The 25,826-nt window shown below is 44.2% G+C and overlaps 1 protein-coding gene across 3 annotated transcripts in view; it reads right to left on the reverse strand.

Moving 5' to 3' along the window:
• Kair1d (Kainate-type ionotropic glutamate receptor subunit 1D) overlaps nt 1–25,826 on the reverse strand; it is a 218,437-nt gene that overhangs the window by 142,155 nt on the left and 50,456 nt on the right. For all 3 annotated transcript variants that reach the window (XM_076322320.1, XM_076322319.1, XM_076322317.1), the window contains exon 3: nt 1,014–1,198. In XM_076322320.1, coding sequence (XP_076178435.1) covers nt 1,014–1,198 — 185 coding nt within the window. The remainder of the gene's footprint in view (nt 1–1,013; nt 1,199–25,826) is intronic.

Consider the following 25,826-nt stretch of genomic DNA (forward strand, 5'->3'; position numbering starts at 1 on the left):
GTCGCTTTCAGCCACTTTGCGCTCGGGAACTTTCCGTTTATTAAGAGGAATTCGGGAACTTCTCCGTTCTTTTGTTATAACTTCTGACTTACCGGGCGAACCAGCATCCAGAACGCGTAACCGGAAGACGAAAAAGTCCCTTTCGCTTGGAAACCAAGTTTCTCTCCGGATTGGGGGAGCTTTCTTTCGTAGAACCAGAAATACAGCGATGGAAAATATTGTACCACGAGTGATGGAGGAGATTGCAGAACGCGTGTCTAGGTAAGTAGTGTGTATTTAATTTACAATGGATACCATTTGGTGGGATTGAGATTTTTGGAGCAACTATTAGAACTTAGAGCGCGGTGCGTTAAGAGAGAAAATATGGGCACAGATTAGGAAAATTAAGAGATTCTTGTATAATTGGAACAATGTCGCGTATCTCTGATGAAGGATCGATTAAAGTCCAACTACACGCTCGCAAAATATTCCACAATGATACTAGTTTTACAGAAATTTTGAATCCTGACATCGCTCGTTCGCTCTCCAATGTTTTCTCATCCCTGATAACTTCTCCTTATTCCGAACACGAGATCGAAAGCTTAGTTACGCTCTCAGAACTAAATCCGAATTTAATACTATCCGTACTAGACATAATTTAACAAATTCCCACACTCTCAATCCACGTTCGCACACGTTTCCCTTTGTCACGAAACGAATAATTGCATCGAACACAACGAAGCCATGTGTAATTAAAAAAAAAAATTACTCGTACATTCGGCGAAAACGATCCAAACTGTGATCAAATTCTGAGAATATATTAACACTCGCTGGTACGTGTCGTGACTCAAAGATTGAGAAAGCATTGCCGCATATTGGCGAATTTTTTCCATGAACGAGTACTCCTCTGTTGTATCGATTTTGTAGGGAGATAGTATAATCACACCGTGTGTCGCAGAGTGTCGCACGAGCTCGCGTGGCGTTATCCGAAATAACGTCTCGACGAGCATATTGCTCCAAAAGTTTATACGTACCTTGGAGAGGGTTGTGGGGTGCGGATAGAGGTTGACGAGGCAGCTCTGCCTTCTGAGCCGATAGTCCCAGCGTGTCTCCAGATGCGGAATCTCCATGGTGTCGCAAATGCTCTGCACATGCGAGGCGGTGTGAGCGCTCTGCGGGCCAAAAATCGCCGCGACTCCGCTGCGCAGCAAGTGGCACACTGGAATCAAACAAACACGTTCCAGTTAGGTACACGGGTTTAGAGGTTGTTTGCTCGCTCGGTTCGTTATGAACAGTTACCGTGTGCGCAAACAATCCGACGTGGAATTGACCGAGCTCCTAGCTTTGTAAAAAATTTATAGCGACGAGGGTTGAAAGCGAGACCGAATCTAGAAAAGGAACACACCGAAGCGATTTTGTAATCGAGATCTGCGATTTCAATACAATTGCAACGAACAGAGATCGAGAGAAAAAATAAAGAACGGAGGAAAAGAGATCGAAAGAAATTGGAAAGATCGATAATCGTTTCACCGATGTCGAATTTCTTTGAAAAATACATGAACGTCGAAATGTACAATTTGATTTGTATATTTTCGGAAAAATGAAGTTTCATCCCCATTAACGAATTCTTTTCTGTTCTATTTTCTGAAGAGAGCATCGAATTTTAGGTATAGATTTCCTACTACTGGTGTTTCTTCGAGGAACAAATTTTTAATAAATTCTTAGTTTGTACGATAAATTTTGAAGAATACATTTTTACTTATTACTTAGTTACTCGTCTAAGCTCGACGACACGCCAAGCGCGTCCGCGAATAGTGTCATCCGATATTAAATCGACTAAGTTTGGAGTATACGCTTCCACGAGAGTCAATTCCGAGTCTGGATTAGGTACGACTTCGAGAGGATTAAGACAAAGCGCGATTGGACGACGACGTGGCGGAAACCTTTCGATTTCGATTTCGTTCTCTCGATTTTATTTCCAGTGTCTGGAGAAACGTACAAACAGCAGCGATAAGCAACGACGACGTTAATCGTATCAATGGATCGCGTAACACGCTTCGTAACACCACCACGAGATAACGAATTATCCAATCGGATAATTAGTCACGATGGATGATATTTCGTACCCGGATTCGTTTCCTCGGTCCAAGTCGTTCCCTTTGCTGGTACAATCGACGCGCGTAACGAGGCTACCACGAGACGACATTAATTTTTTCTCGTTCCCCGAGAGTTTGCGAATCTTTACGGATTCCCCGAGATGGACGAGTCCTCCGAGCTCTCCGTGTTTGGTCGCGTTTTGATTAATTATTAGAACGAACGGCGCATTCATGCCGTCGTCAGCGCCGTCTTTTATTCACGGGGAACCTTTTTCGAAGCCATTGAGAAAAACGCGAGGAAACTCGGGTAAAGGCATCGTAATCTGCGATCAATGACGATGTTCCACAGTGACGATAAAAAGAAGCCGGTGGATGTATCTCGAGGGACGTGTATATACGTAGACGTATATTTATATATATATATATATATATATATTTATTAAAGATCGTACCTTAATAAATTGGTCGGTAAAATATGCACGAAGTACGTCGTACCTTGAGAGATTTGTGCGGGAAAAAGTGCACGATTCTATGCATTTACAGAGGAGGAACGCAATCGCATCTCGCGAGTCGTATCCACGAGGGAAGTGTAAATGAAAGTATAAATTTCGTTCGGGTATAAAATAACTTCTCGCGCTGTTACTTCGTTTGCTTAAGAGTCTCGTGAATTTTAACTTATTCGAAAATAAACTATCCGGTTTGAATTGGTAATCGATGTCGCATCTCCGCGAGAGATGATCCGTGTTCGACCCTTCGCCGGTACGGTTTTTGTCGTGCACGGTAAAATGGGCCCCGTGTAATTGTTGAAATATTTTGTAAGCATTCTCAAGAAGACGAATCCGAAGCACTCTTATCATTCTACCAAGAAACTTAATAAATTGAATTTTCGACAGTAGTAAAATTCATCAAGTTCTGTCAAACCCTGACTAACCACGAGTGGAACTAGAAAAGAGTATAATTCTTATCCGTATAAAAATTTAATTAAAAAATAATCTTTCCATCCGTTGAACAGTCGATATGAATTACAATCTGAACGAAGTACAAGACAAATAATTATTAAATCGCTGTACTCGTTTTTGTTCGAATAAAGTCGAACGCGTCTCTTTCGTTTCAAAGCATCCAGCAAGTCGAAACTCGTACTTCAGCGATGCATTCCGAAGAACAACTGGAGGTTATATCGGGACGTAAATTTACTTTCAGCGTGGCCGTCAACGGTGTAGAAAAACGCAGACAAGCCGAAGACACTTTTAAACGGTACTCTCGGTAATATCGGCATAAATTATTCGAGCACGTAGTCGTGGCGCGGGGAGGGTACACTCGAACGAATATTCACCGAAACACACAGAAACGCAGCGAAGCGTGCAAGCTCGTCACCAATAGGAAGAGCTTTACTCGGTCGGTGCCTTTTGATCATTTATTCCGCGGAAAGCCATCCGATGTCCCCTACAGGCTGGATTCGCCGACGGAAAAGGATCGACCGACGAGTCGGTGAGCTCCCCGGTGGTACTTACGTACATTCTCCCAATCGAGATCTCTCTAATCGGTCCGCAAAGTCAGCTCTCGGGGGCTCGAACCTCAAAGTAATACCGGACAACGCTCGAGGCGTTTTAAGGTCGTGGATACGATACGCGCGCCTATATTGAAATTCCAGATGCAATTTCGCCCGGATAGCCTCGGGACCGAAGCACGGGGTCGTTCGAAACGTATCGAAATCTGGTCCTTTTGCCTGCTGAAAAACGAAACAAGAAAGAGGAAAAAGAATACCGCGATGCCCCTGGTGTAGGCAAAATTAATTAGAAAGATGGATCGCGAAAGCAGCCACCGGAAAGTAATTTGGCACGCTGGTGCACATTTGATCGGTATTAGGAAATTCCCAAGTCTTTCTCCGAGGATAAAAAAAACAAGGGGTTGTTCGAAACGTATCGAAATCTGATCCTATCGGCTGGTGAAAAACGAAGGAAGAAAGAGAAAAAAAAGGTACCGCGACACCCCTGGCGAGTGTAAATGAATTAGGAAGATCGATTGCGAAAGTAGTTGCCGGAAAGTAGTTTAGTACGCATTAGGAAACTCCCAAGTCGTCGTTAAGCTTGATCCGAGCACGAGAAAACATAGAAAGGAGAAATGTTCCCTTGGCCGAGCGACTTCCGCGCTCCGCTATTCTTGTATTATTATTTCTACTGGACGATACAACTTTATCGATTGATGTTTACCTAACGACCAAAGAAACCTACAGAAACGAGACTAATGGAGGAGCACGGTCGCGCGTGCAATTTCACCGATTAAAGCACCGAGACTCTCTCTCTCCCTCTCTCTCTCTCTCTCTAAGGTCGAACGACTGCTGGAATCCCCGAGACACGGAACGAATTTCTCGTTCGAAGACGAACGAACGAACGAACGACCTCCGTGCTCCGGTCTCAAAAATCCTTCGCCTTCGGGCATAAAAAATTCAACGTCTTTCCGCGAAGTAACGGGAAGAGGAAGGAAGTCCCTTGGAGAAAGTTTTTCTCGCTCTTGGAATATTTCTCTCCGTTCAATAACAATGGAGAGAACTCCGAGGTAGGAGAAAATATTCGAAAAATAAAAGGGAGGAATTGTATTTCAGCATTTTCGACATCGCGAGCGAACGATGCCCTCCTTGCCCCACTCATCCGCTCGTCCCTTTTACACTCGAGCATGCGCATCGGGAAACGAATGCAACACTCGGGAATATTTTCCAGCGGATCTGTGTCGAGAGATGCAGCGGTGTTGCGTACACTGGTGACGCTCGCATCCGGTTGGCATCATCCTGGATTTGCAAGCGGATAGGATTATCGCTTGCTAATGTATCAAAGCCATCCCGGAGAGTTTCGAGCGGTTGGAGAAACAACCAGTTTTCTTTCGTCTACGCCCGAAGAGCGACTAATGCTCGGTTAGTCGTGTAAACTACGATTATTTATCATCGAAACGATACCAGTTGCAATATTGCGACAGCGAACATTTTTTATTCTACCTTCGGTGGTATTCTCGCGATGCTCTTGGAGTCTACGGACAGAATTTTTTATTACGGAGAAACGAAGTACCGGTTATAGACGAGAGACATTCTTTTTTTCAATAATAAAGAAGAAACACTCCATGACTCGGGTCAGAGATTAATTGCTCGATCGCTAGGTACGATTGTAAAGTTTTCTAACTAACGAAACACTCGGTGTTCGTAAAGAAGATTTAAAGAACACAGATTACTACGCGAGCGAACAAACCGTCGTAAAAATGGCAAACACCGGAACTAACAGTGACCATTAATGTTGATATTTGTCTTTGTTACAGGGTCGTAAATGGGAAAAACGATAGAACTTTTCCAGAGATAGTAGTTACGAGTTTTCTGTATAATTTACAGCTCGACGTACTTCGTTCTCGATTAATTTTTTCAGATACGTTAACCCGAGCCACTCATTCGCCGGACAATTAGACGAAATTATGCTTACGAGAGACGTCGTGTCGTCGAATTGACGTACTCCAATTTTAACGAAACGTGGCACAGAGATACATACATATACATTTACACACAGCATTGAAAAATATTCTACGCGCGTCTCTTCTATCGGTATTCCAGTTCAAAGGGTGAAATTCGACATTTTTCACTATCTCCGTAAGGTTTTTAGATAACAAAAAAATACCGTTGAAATATTTCACAATATTCCAGTTACGTTCCCGTAAAAAACGAAGATAACCGTAGGATTCTTATTAGCGCCTGGAATAATACAAAGTCGAATAAAAACGGTAGTCTAATTTTAAAATACATTTTCATAAATTTACTTTCATCTGCGCTACTTCTCCATAACGAAAATGTACGTACCTAATATTTCCCGATGCTCTCCGAATTAATTCCATGAAATTCGCAGTCGACGAATCTCAATCTCATCGTGCGATTCTCATCAAGGACCACCATATATACATATAGTATATATGAACGAAAACGAGAGGAGTAAAGCGGATATCGAATCCCCGTAAATATTTCAATGAGCGAAGGAAACGACTCGGATCGACCGTCGTGGAAAAACTGGACGGGTATTTAAATATGTAATTGACATCGGTGGTCTCGGTACGGCCGGAAAATCGACGAGGTACGCCGTGAAATTATTATTTCTCGCGGTGCTCGGTTACAGGGACAGAAGAGACGGAGATCTTCCACCGGAAGCAATGCGTCTTTATCCTCGAGGGGCTTTCCCCCGTCAGAAGCATTCGAGCGTTTCGGTATGTCTACCGGTCGAGCCGCCGTTACCTTCTGTTTTCCAGAAGGACGCGGACCACTCTTTCTCCGTATTCGTTCCTTATTCAAGATTAGGGCGCACAGTCTGCGTATACCTAATACTTGCTCGCCCTCGAGCTCGAAAGCTCTCTTCTTTATCCGTCGGATTTTTCTCTCGACGGTGGATTCCCCGGTTTCCCTGTCTCTCCACCCCCGTTTCTTTCGGTTATAAGCGCGCGTCCCCTTAATTCTTATTCTCGGTGTGACGGGCACGAATCTCGTGCCGTGTCCTCCTCCATTGCTCCTTCGAGAGAATTTCATCGCGCCCAGAGACCGAGTTTCCGGACCCGGTTGAGATACGACACGCTCCTCCGCTTTGAGAACCGTGATTTCCTTCGCGCGCGACCTTATCGGCGAACACCCTACCAACGGAGCACCAATGACACGTACTCGTTAATTCGGAGGCAAATTGAACATTGTAACCCTCTTGAATTTCTATCGAATCCGGAAAATCGTTTTTGGAAATACGACGTAGCATTTTCGTCGCGTACCTTGGTATTTTCTCATCACTTCGTACACGTCGCGAAGTTTGTAGATTTAACAATAGGTGGTTCGATATTTAAGAGTTGGTCAAGATTTAATAATAGGTTGTTCAAAGTTTCATCGAACGACGAAACTTGTCGAGCAATCTAGTGTACCGTTAGGTTGTTAATCCTATAACACCAGTAACACCAGTAACATCGGTGTATCGCGATAGTCGCTGTCTGGTGGGATCTAAATGTATCGATACTTGTTAATCTTCATCGAAGACGACTCGAGGAATAAACTACGGACAATGTTCCTTGTATTTAATAACGGTATCGAAACACGTCTCGTGTCGATATTATTTCCCAGCGTTTACTATCGCGACGGTCCCCTAAATATTCTTAATACTCGACGATACTGCCGCAAGAGTACCATCGTTTCCGGTCAGTGGATATCAGCGGCGGTTAATAGGCTGCTCTGTTTTACGAGGCAAGAAAACGAGAAAAAACGAAAGGGAAAAGAAGGGAAGAGTGCGGCGGCTCTAGACATTTATAGCTTCTGCGCTATTGAGTCCTGATCGCCGACTCGTATACGGGAGAAAAAAACGTGGTTCCTGCGGAACGGTGAGCGCACGGATGTATCGCTCTTTTAGATTCGATTCGTTGTTGATTCGGAACAATGCTCGTCGTCGTCGAAAAGCCGATCAACCGTGCCGATTCGCTCGAAAACGTCGGTCCGTCGCCCTCGGCCTGTTTACCTTCTGCTTCCCTCTTCTCCTGTTTCCGCGCCTAACCGACGATAAATGGCGAGCTCCATTTTTGATCTACGAACGAGGAACTACCGTGATCTCGGTCGATCACCGACGAAGGATCCTTCACGGCGAACGATGGAAGGCTACACCGAGCCCACGAACCAAATAGAGCGATTTCTACCGAGCACTAATGGCAATTCGAGTTCTTTCTAATTTTCATTATATTTTCACTAGTAGTATCCATCGATTAGTCCGTCTTTCTAACGAATTTCAGAAAAAGTTACCATTATTCGCGATTAAGAGTAATCCGAGCAAGAAAATTCAGCTTTGCTGACAAAATATTCTTCGAATATTAAACGAGACACAGTTAACGTTAAAGTGCACTTCTAATTATCAATACACATTCGTAGAAATCAGTTTGAGAATATTGAAACATCAAGTATTGAGAACATTACCATGTCGATACCAGTCGTGTCGCTTCGAAGTCCGGTGAGTTTTCCAATTCACTATTTTCTATTTAGTATCTATTCTTAAACGTGTACTCTTAATTATATTCCCGAGTCACCAGAATTCGTAAAAATTCTTTCGAGGAATATACTAAAAGTCCTTACGTTCACATTGTCGATCGTTGGCTCGAGTTCCGTCGCTTTGAAGTTCGCTCGGCTAGTTTTCTCTATCCACGATCGCTCGGGAAACGCGAACAGTGGTGGACTCGATTCGATACCAATCCTGTGGTACAATTCTATCCGGAAACGAGGCGTATCGTTTACAAGCTACGGTCCCTAACCTCGTCAGTCGAGCGATGACGACCTGTCGCTCGAAATTCCACGGTGACTCTGGCAATACAGTTCCGCGACGCAGCTGGGACTCTGTATGGCCACAACGTACAACGCTCGGGGGAAGGGGACACGCGCACTGTGGTTTATGTAAATTTACACGTAAAACCGCGATAATTTCGCAACGCCCGTACGGTAACGTCGCGAGCCTTGCTCCGCGTTATCGTCGTAAAGTTTCGGTGCCGTTGGCCATTCCTGTCCAACATTTACCACCGACGAGTAAATTCTGATTAAATAATAGCAATTAGCAGCGGCCGGATCGGCGATTAGATCGTTTCAGATTTAATATCGCGCGTAATTAATCGCTGGGCGGGAAAATTGAATAACCGGTAACTCGCCGTGTTGCACGAGCTACCCCTGTATCTCTCGTCGAATAAACAACACCGGAAATTCCAGGATCCGATGGTCCTTTTTATCGTTACACGTTAGATCGTTTTGAATAAAAAAATTACTTTATCGTCTCGGCGTGTCGAGGAAAAAATTAAGCGAAACGGAGACTTATCTTAGGGTGATTTCACTTGATACGAGACACATTTCTATAGCGATTCTTTCACGAAGGAATACCGGATCGTTAAAATCACGAGAAACTGTTCCTAGCAAATTGCTATCCAGCGATGTTGATCAGTGGCTCGACCGATGTAAAAGACACCATTGAAATCTGGAATGGAAAAATAATTTGATCGTCGACGCGTGTTCCGAAACGTAAACCACTGCATGGGAACGACTCAGCGATCGTCGGTACTAGACGTCGACTCGCTTTCTTTCGAACGACAAGTGGAGAGTTGGGTGAAATATCGCGCGCCTAAAAATTTTTCGAGAGAGAAAGATGCGATTGCGATGTTTGAAAGCGAGGTTTCGTGGAATTCTCAGGTGTGTCGGAGTTGTCGAGAGGTGCTCGCGAGTGTGTGCAGTTGCACGATTACAGAAGCGAGAGTGCTTAAAGATAGCGCGGCGAGAAGGGTTCAGTTTGTTCGAGTGCATTTTAAAGCGAATCGGTCCCACCGTGGACAGACATCGGGGAACCTCAACGGGCGAGTTTGTTAACACCCTCGGTCCACGATAAAACGCTCATCGAACCGTATACCATTTATTTAATTCAAATATCAATCACCTGATCGCCATAATATTCCGCTCTACGGCTCAGAATAATCGTGGAAAATTGTACCGGTGCGCGTAGAACACAATTCATACCGAAAGAATCGAACCTGGTATTTTCTCCACTTTATTCGAGATACACTCGTTTTTACATCGAAATGGAACACGTCCGTTACGTGTCTCCTCGCTCTTCGTTCACCGTGCACGTTAACTTCAATTGCCCTGATCGATTCGCGACTAAAAAAAGAAAATAAAAAAAAAGTCCACCCAGGCTCGCGCACGGGATACGAAAACTTGTCGAAAAACGCGTAAAAAGGTCGAAGCTGTCGCCGTTGATCACGAACGATTCCGTTTTCATCCCCGGGGCCGATCGAACGCGTTTGTCTTTCGCGGATTAAACGCTTACATCAATTGTCGTCGCCGTCAAAAATGTATTTTCAATTTCCCTAAACGCGGAATGGCCTGGCCGCGAGATAAGCGAATATCGATGTTCCCATCGAATCGACGTTTCGTACCATCCACCGTTCAACCCCGATCCAACGTTTCAAAAATTACACCCCGAAACACGAACAGTTGAACCCCCCCCCGTCCCCTTCCCGCGAAGACGGTATCTTTCCGCACGCTCGAATAAATACAGTAACCGGAATAAATTCAATTCTGTTTCGTTTCACCGTTCCCTGTGACTGGGTCCATCCAATTCCCCGCATCTCCGTATCTAAGACCTATTTACGTTGAAAAAGCCACCCATCCTCTCCACGTTCGAGCATCTCGTCGATGGGTATCCCTTCTCGCGACCCGAATCGAAACGAGAATCGATCACACGACCTGCAACCGTTCGAGGTGATCCGAACGGTACGAGACGCGTTCGTTTATCCGCGAACGCGGGATTATGCTAATTCCAACTGTACAACGAACGACAATCGAGACGATATCCGCGTATACGGGCCAAGATGGCGCCAGAAACGGAGACGTAGAGCCGGTAAAGGGATGCCGGATGTTAAACACCTCCGAGAGTGATTTTAATCCCTTCGCGATGAGGACCGAATTTGACTTTAATCTCTCTCATATACCGACTGCTATGAGCAGTGAACTGTTTTCTTACACGGACTGAATTTTAAAGTTTCTTTGACTGAGTGCAATGGTTTCAACGTGGAAAATAGTTACGGGTCAGCGTTAGGGACGGGGAATAGAAATTTGGAGTGGAAAGAAGTGAGTGTCTTGTGTAGCGAGATTACTCGACGATCGAGTCGTTTGAGTAGACTGTGGGTAAGTTTGGAACTTCCAAGTCGAAGATAGAATTTATCGAATTTGGAATTTAAAGGTTGGAAGACACATATGGGTATCTTGTGCAGTGGAACTATTTCAGTACGTTTGGAGTAGGATATGCTCTAAATGTGAAACTTGAAATTTAAAAAAAGTAACCGGATGCTTAATACAGCAGTTCTGCTTAACGTCCAAGTCGTTTAAACAGGCTATCTAAATTTAGAACTTTGAAGTCGATCCGGGTACTTTATACGGTAGCTCCCCTTAACGATCAACTCGTTTTAATAAGCCATCCTTTAATTATTCCGAACAGAATATTTCACTTTGTAAAGGGAAAGATAGAATCGGTAATTACGCGATGAATGTTAAATGAAACTCTGTAGTTATTAATTGCACGGCTACCGTAACCGATGCCGGGTAATAACGCAAATATTAATTGTAAACACTTTTCGGTAGATTCTAGATGAAAACGTACAGCAAATAATTCCACGCCACTGCGGTGTGCGCAATGATTAAACGATTCGTTCGGTATAGATCGAAATGCTGTTAACGGCGGAGAATAAAGCGTAAGAACTCGTCGAGTTGTAAATAGTCCGAGTCCACCGGGTGAAATTTAAATGTTCCGCAAACGAATAACTTCGTTAAGAGGGATTTACGTTTCGACGTCGATTCGTGCGTACTCGACGTACCTCGAGAGCCTCGTTTCTTGAAAAACGGGATCGATACTCGCGCGAGTGGAGCGTCCTTTCTTAAACGAAGCGGGCATTATCGCGCGAAGACGTGCTTTATCTACCGTCGGGGCGATTCTTCGCGATAAGCTGGCAGCGTCGATGAAAAATCGAAAGCCCGGGGGAGCCTCGAGATGAAACTAATTCCCTCACGGACATCGCGACAAGTCGATACTTCGCGTAGACGTTGCATGGCGAGCGGAGAAAAATACCGAAAGTAAATTATGATTCTCGAACCGTTCGAGAGCCGAGCGGAGAGAAAATTCTCGTCGCGAGTACGCGAATCATCGTCGTCGTCGATTCGTTTCTAAAGCTGAAATAGAACGGTCGAAAACCCGTGGAATTTTAGTTAAAATTCATCCTCGGGTATTATCCGCAGAAATTGTAAATTGGTTCGAACGAAAAGGTTCCAAGGAATCGTTATCGCCGGAATTTAACGTTACGCTGGATTTGTATTCGCTCGAGGAAATCGTTTCGACGAAAACTACCAGCCCGTTATCTACGAAATAATACGTCCCATTGCGCATTGAGTTACATTTTGTCATTAGGACGAACGAAGCAATCTTGGTTGAACGCGTAACGATAATGTCGTGTTCGAGAGATGTGCGCGAAATGGCTGATGCAGTACGATGATCGCGGAATCGTAAAGAGAAACTTCGACCGGGCGGAAAAAAATGTAATAAAGTGTACGAGGATCGTGGAGGATTTTACGTATCGCACCGATGGAAATCATTTACGAGGAAACGTCGGTCGGTTTGTGCGTCGGTCGGTTTCTCTCTCGGAGAAGATTCGAAGAAAGAACCGAGACGTATTGCCCTTTGATTAGAATTTTAAAGGAACCGAAGGTTTCCTACATCTTTGAAGAGTTTTCCCTGTCGGTCGAATAAAGTCCGACAGTTTGAATTTTTCCTCTTTTGGTGAGAAATTTCCACATCTTGCGCCGGATTAGGACCGGGAACACATTCGACCTGGATTTATTTAGACGTCCCGAAACAGAGGCGGAGTAACGTTTCCACCGAGCGGAGAACCGTGATTTAAAAACACCGCGTTCGCGAATGCAAATACGCGTATAAACTGATCCAACGTTTCGCGTGTTCGCCGAATCTACAGTGTGTTTCGGGCGTTTATCAGAATCTCGGAAAAATTCATCGACCCGAACAATCACGAAAACGTGAAAACTATAGAAATTTTTAGACGTTTCGAGTATCTTCGATTTAAATTTGAATTTCTAATTATTCGGTCGTTCGAATAAATTCGATGGTCCAATTTCTATGATCTTCGATGGAGGTCCTAGAAATTCTTTTATCGTCATTTTCCGCGTGTTATCTCGTTTACACAAAGATTTCCATGTTATCGTTTTTCGTAAAGATTCCGCGAAGGAGCTGCCAACAGGTTATTAAATTTCTTTCCTCTGTCTCGAAGTCGTGGAATTTATCTCTCCGGTAAAAATTTTTATTAATTGAGCCACCCGAGGTTCTCCGTTCTCAGTCTTGAAGCTGAACGACGTAAGCAGAAAAGATGGCGCGCGAAACGAGGACCGGCCGCCCGCTCGCACAAAAGGAAACCGCGCCGCGGGCCAAGTAACGTCACGACGACTAAACTTCGTTTCGTTTCCATATCGCTCCCTTCGTCAAAATTGCCTCGAGGACAAGTCCCGGGGGTTCCCTCGCTACCTTATCGCGGGAACAATTTAATTCTTATCTGCCGCCGTATTACAAAGCTTGGAAATTATTCACGGAGCGTTTTCCGCGGCGGCCGATGCCCCCACTCTTCGTTCGGCTCTTTGCCGCCCGTGGAATCAGTTTGCTCGAATTTAGATAAACCGATATTAACCCCGGGGGCAACGACGTCGTCGGTACCGGCGTTCCCTTAATTTTGTTTAGCCTTAACGAGCCACTTTCCACGGTTACTTTAAATCCGCCCGGTTCACGGGCTATTGCTCTTCCTGCATTGGATTATGCGAACCCGCTCGGTCGACGTTAACCAGGGTATACTGGGTGGGTCGAAAATCGAGGCACAAGGTTTAGCGGTGAAGTCTTAAAGATAGTCCTGGAAAACCCATAGTCCCGGAGAATCGAATAAGGGAATTAGTCGAAATAATTACTCGAAAAATTGACCCGTATTATAATTTACATACTTGTAGATACTACGGATAAATACGTAAAGTATGGTCTATGTATAAGTGGAGATACTTCGTGCAGTTACGTTGGATTTCTAGAAAAGATTTACCGTAGATTAAAGAACTTCGAGAAGGGTATCCGAGCCTCTACGATAAGAGCCCGCTAGGTTGGAACTCGATCCCTCAGCGTAAATACGCTCGAACTTATCATTTGATAAAAAGGGGACAATATACTATATGATACGAATGAAAGATTCGTTTTTATTCAACGAGTAATGGATACAATTTTATTCCATTTTTTTCGTCGAATAACAATTTTCTTCGTCTATTTTAGATTCTAATATTTGTAAAACCCCTTATTTAAAATCCCCCGTGAAGTTTTCCACGAACCGATGTTCTTACCGAAACGAAGTTTAGTATCTCGAGAAAACGTCATCTCGAGCACCGACTATACCCATTTCGAGGCAGCGTTGAACGCACTCGTGAATTACAACGCTGTCACTTCTCAAATCGACTCCAACGACATCACAGCGTAGGATATTACAGCTACGAGCTGATCGTTACGCGAAATAGGAAGCAACGTAAGTACAGGCATTCGAGGCCGTAAAGGACCAGCTCGAGGCTCGTGCCTCGATATTACGCTTTGGCACTGAAAAGTTGATCGCGCGAAAACAGGCTACTTACCAACTGGCGATCGTTGCAATTACGCGTCTCTGTCCCTGAACCACACACGTCGCGTCGAGGACGACGACGAAGAAAACGTATCTCGCGTTAGGTGTCCACTTGCGAGTTTTACTACCGACACTCGCTAAGGAACAGCGGTTCTCAAATCTTTTACACCCTCGAGCCCTTTGTAATCTTGACAGTTCGTACGAAGGCCCACCGAGAATTAAAAAGTTTTCCAAATATATACTTATCGATCGGTTCAGTTTCGTTTACAGAGATCTTGGTAAATATCTAGTAACGATGCATTCGTTGCTTGTTCAATGTATAATTTGGATGAAAAGACACTTTCTTTCGTTAAAAAAAAATATTTTTTCCAGTTGCGTTCGATCCAATTACCGACATCGGTAATGTTAGCAAATTTCCAAAACAAGTTTTCGGAACGACATCGTTCTACGGGAATGATAACTACGTTGCTGCAAATTGCCAGCTATCGTTCACCGTCAGCTCTTGAGGATGTATGGCTTGTGTCAAGGCCCTGCGAAGCCCTTGACCCAGGAGCATACCTTGGGAAAGGGAAATCGCGTCTGAACTATCCACCTTCGAAACATCATCGAAATACCTCAACGCTGACACATTTATCGTGCAAATATTTTATACAAAGCGTCTGTCATTAATGCGAAATGTGTATGTATATTGATAAATAATAAAATTACACGTGTTTATCAATCGCATCCTGTTTCTTCTTTGATCTAATAAATCCTTCCGATACAAACCTCCTCCTGTTCGCTCCGAATGGAGCCCATAGGTTGGCGAGGATCCGGTCAAAGCCTTTCAACTTTCAATTTTTATCGTCGACAACACCGGTAGCGGTGGTAGCACCGGCAAGTGGTCCTTTTTACGTTTGAGAAACGCTGCCTCGAGAAATAGGAGTAGTTCCACACGGCAGATCCTCCGTGCCTCGATTCTTGCGCGTTCGATGATCGCGCGTTGAAAGATCCCTCACTCTCGACACGTTTTCAACGTCGTCGGAGAGTTCTGGGTTCCGCGCGCAAATTTCTCGAGAGTCTCCCGGACACCCCTACATTACCGATCGAATCGGTCCCCGTTAAATGGACGCGGGAGAACCGTCCGCGATCCTTGTTTACGGCCACGGCCATTACAATACGCGATAAAAATGCTCTCTCGTGCACCGGTGATTTACGAGTATCGTTCGACGTCCACTTTAGAATCACTCGGTCGGTAAGAACCCACCATTTTCTCCGCCTTTCGGACACGCGCTCGCGGCAAAGCGCACGCTCCGCAATGAAAAGAGAATAGCGTTTCAGAAGAGCGTACGTATATCAGCTCGACCCACATATGAGAGTACATAATTCAGCGAGAGGGCCAGCCACTCGCGGCAGCCACTTCTGCTCCTCGATCGACTCGTATCGAATTTTCTCCTACGGCTTTCGAGTCTTTCGCGCAACGTCCCTCTCCGAGCCGCGCAACGTCACTTTTTTCATCGTTCCTGCGCGATTCATCGATTTTTCCACGGCAGGCCGCAACTTTCCCCGAGAAACTTCGGGAATTAACCGAACGCGTCAACGTGAGAACGGCCCCCGGCACGAAGTCGACTCTTCGGTTACGATCCTCGACACCGGTGCTCAGAAACGTCTCGTACTGGTTCCTCGCCTAGGTGAACCGACCCAGCCATCGATTATTCGGAAGTTAAAGCTTCGATGTTCAAACGCTTTAATTGGACAAGTTTCTCGAAACTCGAAATAATTGAATACCATTTACCGCGTCACTGGAACGTCTGATTTATACGTGCATGGACGTGTCGCGAGTGGTTCGAGCCAGGGAAATTCAGTGTAGGTAAAAGACCACGAAATTTGTCTCCTCCAGACACGAAACAATTGGGGATTATTCGCAACGACACGGGACGACGTTTAACGAATTTATTTGTAACCTGTGTAGGAATATTATGGATCGAAGCGTAGAATTTTTATCCAGATCGAGAACGTCGAATCGATGAAGTTTTTCCGAAGCTCTGTATAATTGAATACTACGTACGACCATGTCGCAAGATCGTTTAACAGATTCACCTGTCTCGTGTATAAAACTATTCTGGCTCGTTCGGTGTATAGAATTTTTATCCGGATCGGAAACATCGACCGGATGGAATGAAATATTTTACAACGAAAGAGATAAAAGTTCCATTGTAAAATCGAGAGAATATATTTTTCTATTGTTCGAATAAAATCATTTGTCAGTGCCATTGCTGCTGTAGTAAGTATTATTGTTGAAATTTTTACTTCTCTTTAACCATTTTCTAGTGGGTGGTCTCAAACCTAGTGAATCCCTCGGGTCTTTCTCGACCCATATTCGTATCATACTATTTACATTATAATTGAAACTATAATAAAACACACAACCCGTATTTCCTCGTCTCTTTTACTCTAACGCAAAGTGAAAAACACGAATTCCAATACATTCGGTTGATTGTTCACCCAAAGATGAGTGTACGGTCGAACGGAAGAATCTTTAAGGTTAATAAATGCACAAGGGCGACTCGTACCAAGGTTGCGGTCCCTTATCGTCTAATCGCGTTACCTGGAAGACTTCTCGAGGCAACTTTCCCGACACCGAATGTCCATCGTTCTCGATGTCTAATTGCGAGCAGTTTCGCCGGAATTGTCCTCTTCGTTCCGCGCGTTGTCGTCGGGAACTTCCCGGTGAACGTAAAAATAACGATCGCTCGGAGGGAAAGTGAAGATGAATTTGCTTCGGGGAACTCGGAACCCTCGTCTCCGGACTCGATAAACTTGCGACTTTTAATTTTACCGCGACGAGGTGGCAGCGAGTTTCACGGGTCACTAGTTCCGGTTCCTGGTGGAAACTAACAGCGACCCCGATGTCTGCGCGCCTATGCGAGTCTCTTTCTCCGGGACGATAGCGCGCGATGGAGAGAGAAAAAAAAAAGAAAAATAATACAAAGGGCACGGTACATTTTTACGAATATACCGCTCCATAGAAACTGTTCGAAATTAATATTTATATAGCCAGTTTCACGCTGGTATTCTTTCCGCGAGGAGAAAAAATTCCGTAGGAAAGGAAAGCTAGTTAGCGCAGCACGAAATGAATTTTATCGTTTCGTGTAGCAACATGGTTATCCCGAGTTCTCTGATAGTGGAAAAGATTATGTTACCGTGTGTACGAGTTCTCGTAAAATAAGATCTCTGTACGAGTTCTCCATCCACCATCTATTAACCTAGTCCTGTATACGAGTTTCCATATATTTCATCCGAACCGCAGGAAAAAGTACTCCAAAAATCCCTCGGGGAAGTTTCCTAGTCAGTGATTGACTGCGTTAGTATAATTCCTTTGAATACGCCAAAGGAAAGTAACAACGATCGTCTATACGAAGATCTACCACTTACTAAAATGGTTCTCTGTACAAGAATCTACCATCTACCGAGACGTATCCTCTATGTAAGTTCCCATATACCGGGATGTTTTTCTATACGAGTTCTTACAGACGAAGGAGTACCTCTGTGTTCTCCCATATCGAGAGGATACGACAGGAAAAAATGCCGCTCAAGATGCAATCGAGGCACACCCGAGTAACTCTTCCTCGTTTCGATTTCGTCCAGGCATACGTTGGTTACGAAGATCACGAATATCCCCCCCCCCCCTTTACTCGTTGGCAAACGAGCCCACGATCGCCGTTTGAGCGACAAGGGGTTGCAGCGAGCTCGTAAAAATAAAGACACGGGGTCACCGAATCTGCTATTGGCGCACGTGTCCCGTAATCTTCGATCCGTAGCCACAATAGCCGGAATGATAAGATTTTATTGGCAGAAAGAGCGGCGAACCGTCCCTTCGAACGACTTCCTGTACTCATAACGCATCGAACGTATCCGATGGCCCATCTCTCGGGCATCAACCGTTGGGGACCGTATCGTTGTCGGGGCGGGCACGACTCGATCGATGCAATTAGAATAAAATTCACGTTAAAGTCCCCCCTGCAACGTACCCTCCGTTACTATCCGAGCGGACAGAGGTTCGATAAACGTGGCCGTTGATTTCCAATACAATGCGGCACGATAACATCGGTCTCCACCGACCATGGAACGGTGGTTTCGGAAGCGGTTGCTTTCGTACCATCCACTTTCGAAAGAATGTGTCCGCGCCGTTACGTCGAAGCGTTTTCTCCTGTCGTGAAAATCGCGAATGGTTGCTGGCACGCGGTTCGAACGACTGGACGATCCACCGAGGGCACCTTGGCCCAGGGAACGCGGTAAACTCTGAAAATCGTGGCTCCTATACGGTGGGAGAGACCACGAGAACCGGCCGAGACAAAGGCGAAAGAAGCTCGTAGGAAGCAGGAGTAACGAGCACTCTTGCCGCACGCTGTTATTCTTAGGATAAAGTTTGCCCTCTCGTGCTCCTCTCTCTCCCCCCTCTACCGTTCCGTTTCTACTCTGGTAGCCACCAACCGTCTCTTTATTTCCGCTCGGTTGCTGGCTGTCGCGGATAGGGTTTATTATCGCTCCGCCGCGCTCTTTGCAAATAGACGCTTAAACGCGCGTACGACTGTCGTAAACAGTTTCGAACGTGAAGAGGTTATCCGCGTGTGTTACGCTCCGGGTGTCGAAAAGGCGCGAGGTTTTCGGGGCATTCGAATTTTGTGCTCGGGTGCTCCGAATCGGGCTAACGACCCACCGGAGAGACCAAGTTTTTGCTATCTTGGATACGGTTCTTGGAACCTCGGTGGTTTAGAAATTTTGTTTGCGGCGATTATCGTGTCGAGGACTCTTTAATATTTCAGTTTCTTCGTTTCATTCATTTTGGACTTGTGCGTCGAAAAAGTTTGGGATTTTGGAAGAGAGTAACGACGATACAGAGAGGAAGCTTTGCGATCCTGGATACTGTTCTTGAAACCACGGAGCTTTCGAGATTATTGTACCGTAATTATTATTTAGAGAATTTTTGTTACATACATTTTATATATTATACAAGCTTTATTATTATCCTTATGAAACTTAATGTTTTATCTTCTTTCTTTAACTCAAAAAGACACTTGCGTCGAAAAGACGCAAAATTTTGAAAGTATTTGGATTTTCTGGTCGAATGCTCGGAATCGGGGAAAGATAGTAACGATAGAGTAGGGAGAGAGATTTCAAATACGACTCCTGAAACCGTGGTTTTGCATCGGATGTTGCAGAGAGATTGTAGGAACTTCGGTACTTTCTTTTTGAATATACATTCTTCGATAGAGACAACGCTCGAGAGATCACGATTGTTGGAAAACTACTATCCGAGATACAGAATTTTTATCGATAAAAATGTTGAACGAATAAAACCCCGTGAAAGGTTTATTTCCACACTTTCAAAATTATCCCAGTTATCGTATCGAGAACTTTTTAACGTTCTGTACCTCTTGTTACCCGTAACGGTACGAGAAATGAAAAAGAGAAACGAAAAAAAAAAAAAATGAATACAAAGTATCCAAGAATCTGATTATACCGCAACGAATTGGAGAAGTTCAGCGAAAGCCGAATGGTTTGTTCATGGCGCGACAATTCTCGGAGGTAGAAGTCTTGTAAGTCTTTTTTAAAACTTGGAAAACTTTACAATGCTCGACCCATTGTGACGTGCAATAATAATGCATCTTTACGTTCGTATGCGCGGAGAAACGAAACGGACGAGAACGAAAAGAAAATTAACATACAGAAACAGAAATACGTGAAACGTATTATACTACGGAGATTCGTTTCGAAAAGGCCCGATAACGCCCAAAGGAGCCGTCTTTGATACTTTCCTCGAACTATAAGCATAAATTAAATCTGGTTATCACCGTACGCGCAAAATTATACTCATCGTTTGAAAGATCACCGTACTCGATACCAAAGTTCGGACAAACACCGTGGAATATTAAATAATCGTAAGGCGCGCACTCGAACAAAGGATCGAGAGTCCCTCAACAATTCCAGCGTACTCTAACAATGGAAGAAGTTGGGAGATTAGAGGCGCGGCGTGGTTGAGACGCACGGAACGCTGAAGTGAAAATGGTCATAAATCGCAGATTACGGTTACGCAGCAACCATCGTGGTAAGAAACTTGCGCAGGGCGTTGCGCTTCTTGCAAATGAATAGCTTAAACGCTGTCGTAAACAGTTTCGAGCGCGAGATGTTTCCCTCCGTGGTATTTTACCAGCCAAAACTGGCGATACACCGTTGATTCCTCGTACCGCGCGATGAATCGTACTTTACGAACGTAAATCCAACAAACAAGAGCTTCTGTCTCGGGAGTGAACAAGAAAATGTACGTATCGATATTCTTATTTCATTCTTCGTGCAACGAACATTCATCGAAACCGTTCCGTTAATTTCTCGACGACCGAGCATCGAAATTGGAGAAACAACGCTAACTCGAGCAAAAGTTAGCTTCCCCGTGGAAGCACAGAGCGGAAGGAATTTACGCGCGGAATGCATTACTCCGACAACCATTCGAAATTAAGTTCCACGCGAGAGCGAAGAAACTCTATCGCGTTTCTTTCGCTCCGGTTACACGGTTGAATTTCAATTTTCACGCGCCCGGTATCGCGGTTTAATCCATTTGTTCTGTCATCGTGTACACGAAGATCGATGGAAACTATCGGTGGCGGAAAATAAGGAGCGGATCTCGTGGTTCGTTGATGAAAAGTAGAACGCGGCAACGTACCCGGAGACGTCTGACAATAATCCAGGACAGAAGTTACGAGTATTTTTTTTTTTTTTTTTTTTTTTTTTTCCGTTACGAGCGGATTCTGGCGGTGATCCCCCGTAACGTTTGCGGCGCTCATATTCGGACCTCGTCAACGGTTAATAACGTATCGTTCATCGTGCGGTTAAGCGTTCGATAAATCATGGCACTGCAGGCACTGGAATATAGAGCTCTCGAGGTGAACTCCACGGAATTGCCGCCGGTTGGAAGTTATTTTCGGAAAATTCGCTCCGTCCAGATACGAGCTGTATACAGAGCTAACGCGATCGTGATTTACTATTATGTCCCAGATGGATCGTTGGTTCGCGGTCAACTTCCACGAAATTGCCAGAAACAGTACCGTATTGGACATAAAAGGAAATTTTCATTCTTTTGTCCTAAATTGCAGCGACGAGGACCATACGGACGATTTATGCACGGAGTGCATCCTGTCGAAAATATACAAATTTTCTGTCGACATTGAACGTTACCGATTGGTATCCTTTTTCGAGAATATCGAACTGAAAATATGCGTTAAAAATGAATTCCATACAATCTACGTTGTTAGCTAATTTCATTTCGTGCTGGAAAAATATACGAATTCCCTGTGAAAAGCGAACATTACCGATGGGATATCCTCTTTTAAAAAGTAATCAAAGAGTTACACAAAATTGAAAATGTCCAACTGGAAAAATGTTTTACGAATTAATTCCATGCCACCTGTTCTCTACTAAATCCCTTCTATCCTAAAAAAAATACACGAATCTCCTTCTCATAGACTCGAGTAAAATTTTCTACCGTTACGGAACTAAACCAGCGAGGATTGTCCGCCTCTGATCGTTTTTCCAAATTTTCCGTATATTTTCCACTCCGCGCGTTTCATATTTCACACGTTCGGTCGTTCGGCCGCAACAAACGCGTACGAATAAAATAGAAAAAAAAAGGAAAAAAAAGAAACACACGACCCACAAATACAACGAGACGCGAGTTTCGTAGGTTCGATCGGACGTCATCAAACATTGTGCAACTTTTTCTACTCTGAACTGGCCTCGATATCAAGGTATTGCGTGTCGTGTAAGCGCGTCGTTGCGCGCGTGACAGCTCGCCTCGGGTAAAAAAAAATTCTCGCTATATATTTCCCGCAAGCGAAAATATAAGGGTCGCGTGTACGTTTATAATAGACGAACGAGGAAGAAAGAATAGAGAGGGGATCAAAAAAGACTCATGAGAAACACGTTAATTGCATCATCGACCAATCGTGTAAACTCACACGTGACGATCTTGAACCGATGCACTTTTAATGCACCAATTGCATTTCGCATTCAATGTACTGCGAAGAGATTCGCGACATCGAACGTTCGTAAATATTGAAAGTTAATTTTCCACTGACAGAACCGACATGTATCGATCTATAGTATGTATACGTCTATGTAAATGTTTACACCATCGACGAAGTACACAATCTTTAACGATATTAGTGACCTCGCGACGACCTTGCACTTTTACCAAAAGTTAATTTCGCGCTCGAAATTGCAAGAGTGGCGTACGTACGTATCGTAGACGAAGGGCGGCGAGTGTAAGGGAGAAACGAGGAGGCAAGGAGTGTAAGGGCAGGGTGAATTTTGCGCTCGCAGAATTTTCACGGTTGCGGCTCCCGCGCGGACCACGGTTTATGGATTTTATGAGCCGAGACTCGTATAACACTGGCCCCGTGCATCGCGGGAAAGTGCTTATTTACTCCACGGCTCGTTAATTCTCGTTCAAGTAAAATACAGGCGGCCACCGTACGTCTACCGCCGGCTGTCCACGGTATCCCAGAGTTCCCCGGGAATTATGGTGTTTATGCGTGTACCGATAATTTTATGCGGTATTACGCGGCGGATATCATTCTCGCGGTTTCTGATACACCATCGACCCCGAAAGATTTGAATTTACACGGAACGGCCGTTGCCCCCGCGCTTTATCCCCGCAAATTGAAACGCAACGACGACGTTAACGGCCCCCCCTGTTTCGCGATTATTCATCACGCGGGGAAATTGTTTAGCCCCGAGACCGTGTCGTATCTCTAGGCCTAGAATGCAAAACGGCTCGGGAAATAAGCGAGCGGACTTAAAAGGATCACCTAGGGTTGAAAGTAGCGCTCGTTGTAATAATAAGTAACGACCGGTTTGGGGAAACGGAGAATGTATTTTGCTAACAGCCGAGCTGGGTGATTTGTGGACTAATGAAAATTGAAAAGACACGAGGGAGATGGTAATGTAGGTACGATGCAATTCCAATGCGAAGATTAATCATTATTTCGGAGGAAGAATATTCTTTGCAAGATTTCTCTTGTATCTGCTTTTTTAAATGATCCGATGCGTAAGAAAGTAGGTACGGAGTAAAAAGAATTGAAAAGATACGAGGACGATAATGATATAGGTACGGTGCAATTCCAATGTGAAGATTAATCATTATTTCGGAGGAAGAATATTCTTTGTATGGTTTATCTTCTATTTGTTTTTTGCTTTATTAAGTAATTCGATGTGTGTGTAAGAATAATAGACTCTAGAGAATGATAATTATATACAGTTAATTATACGATATTTTCTTTTTTTACCTTTATAGTATTAATATTTTCCCTTTTCGTGTTCATCGAACGATGTAGATTTTTTGTATCTTCTGAAATGGAACATTTCAATTTCGGATGCCTTCCGTAGAAGTATCACAAAGACGTTTATCAATTATGCATCGGACTCGTTGAAAGGAACGAATAATTCGTATAGTTGAAATTTCAGTACGAAAGAGATTGAAATATTCCACCGAAATACTCGTCAGTCACGGGTAAAGAAGCAATTAGAGAGCTTGTTAAACGATCGTTAATCAGATCAAGGCAATCGGTTTAGCGCGGCAATGGATATAACGAAGATTATCTTCGAAATCTACCGGTGAGCGTCTATCCGCGAAATTTCTAGTTTACCGTACTATGCTTGGGCAGATATAAAGTTTGTCGGTTGAAATTTCGCGCGAACTGTAGTATTTTAATACGTTTTAATCGACGCGCGATAAGCACCATTTAATTATCGCGCATCACGACCGTGAAAAATAAAAACAAAGTCGGTGCGGAATAAATACACGAAACAAGGGAAAGAAAAATATCAACGCGATTACAAACTGTTTCATTTTCGTCTACCGGTTTACTTTTTCAATTATTTTAATTATCGTAACACGTGAGCTTTCAATTGCAAATAAATGATCGAGATTCACGATTGAATTTTCTTATAGACGCTTCGGTAAAATTGATGAACGTCGTTTCGATTGCCTTCCATTTCGATAATTAACCCCCGAACGAGAAGACTTCTCCCCGAGTACAGTATTATTATTAAAAATTGACGCGACCTACGTAAGAATTTCTCAACTCACGAATCTCTTACGTCGTCAATTTCTTTCTCCTCGTAATTCTTCATACATCGCGATTCTTCGTACACTCGTGATTCGTCTTTGAGCGACTTTGTTATTATTAAACACGCTCGTTGAAGCCATTCACGCGGGGAGAACATACGCGGGGCGTTTGTATTGAAATCGAGCGACTCGTAGAATCCCTCGTGCTCGAAACACGCGCCGTGAAACGGATCCGTCGCGAGCGAGAAGATCGTTCTCAATGGTCGAGAGATAAATACACCTCGCGGTCTGGGTAAATTTGCCGCGAAATTAAAAAAAAGGGAAAGAAAAAGAAAAAGAGAAAAAAGAGGCCCTGTTTCCGAATCGATTGTACGTCTTTGACGTCTCGTTTCGCGGTACGAAACGGAGGGACAGGGGTGGTACTTTTGTCGTATAGAAATTCATTTAGATCGCGCCAGGCACAGACAGACACTCTCGCAAACCGCGGAGCGGAACGATACCGGCTCACCGAACCAAGCCGCGATTTATCGCGTTTGCTTGGAGTTTCCGTTACAGAACGAGCCGTTCTCCCGCACGATCCAAATCCGTCCGCCACGAAAGCGCTTTATCCGTATTAACTCACCTCTCGATTATTGATGCCAGACCTCAAGCGACATCGCGGCCCGTATAACCGTCGGAATTAAAACGGATCGCGCGAAACCAATTTACTCGTCGGATTTCAATTTCCCGCTGCCGTACCCCCCACCATCGATAACACTGAAAAATGAATTTTTTCTGTCTTTTTTTTTTTTTTTTGCAGCCGAATATGACTCGCGATAAGCGAGGGAAAAAGCAAACCCGAACGAAAGGACGATACGGAACGAAACAATCGAGAGGAACGATGGATAAAATGGGCGTATTACGGAGAACGGTACGCAATGGACGATACCATCGAATCGGAGGTGATTCTAGACGTAAAATCGAAACGAAGGTATGGAATGAAGTTTTTGTCTAGGGGGCTTGGGTATCGAAAAAATCGAGCTTGAAAATATTTCGGGAGCTTCGATCGATGATGTTTCGCGCAAGGGTTTCTTCAAACCCGCTTGGAATATTGGAGGGAAGGTAATGTTAACGATAGGGAAATAGTGTGTTTCATCGTGGATTGTTTCTTGGAAATTTTTTTTTAACGGTAGAATTGCAACGCGTGCTCTAAATAATAAAAGTTTATTTTACGTTTCTGATTTATCTTTGCGCGCGGATGAAAGGTTCAACGTTGAGTATTAATTTACCAGTTGCTCGAGCAATCACAGGCACAGGAGAAATTAAACGGGGTAATTCTTCGCGGTTTGAAATTTTCCAAATTTTCGTGCGCGTTGCTCGTTCCTCGCGACGGAGATAGAAAAATGTACAAAAAGTTCAATTAGGTCGTCGCAGTGTTTAACGTTCGGGGATTGCGT

Source organism: Ptiloglossa arizonensis, chromosome 10 (genome assembly GCF_051014685.1).
Source record: "Ptiloglossa arizonensis isolate GNS036 chromosome 10, iyPtiAriz1_principal, whole genome shotgun sequence".
In the NCBI taxonomy this organism is placed as follows: Eukaryota; Metazoa; Arthropoda; class Insecta; order Hymenoptera; family Colletidae; genus Ptiloglossa; species Ptiloglossa arizonensis.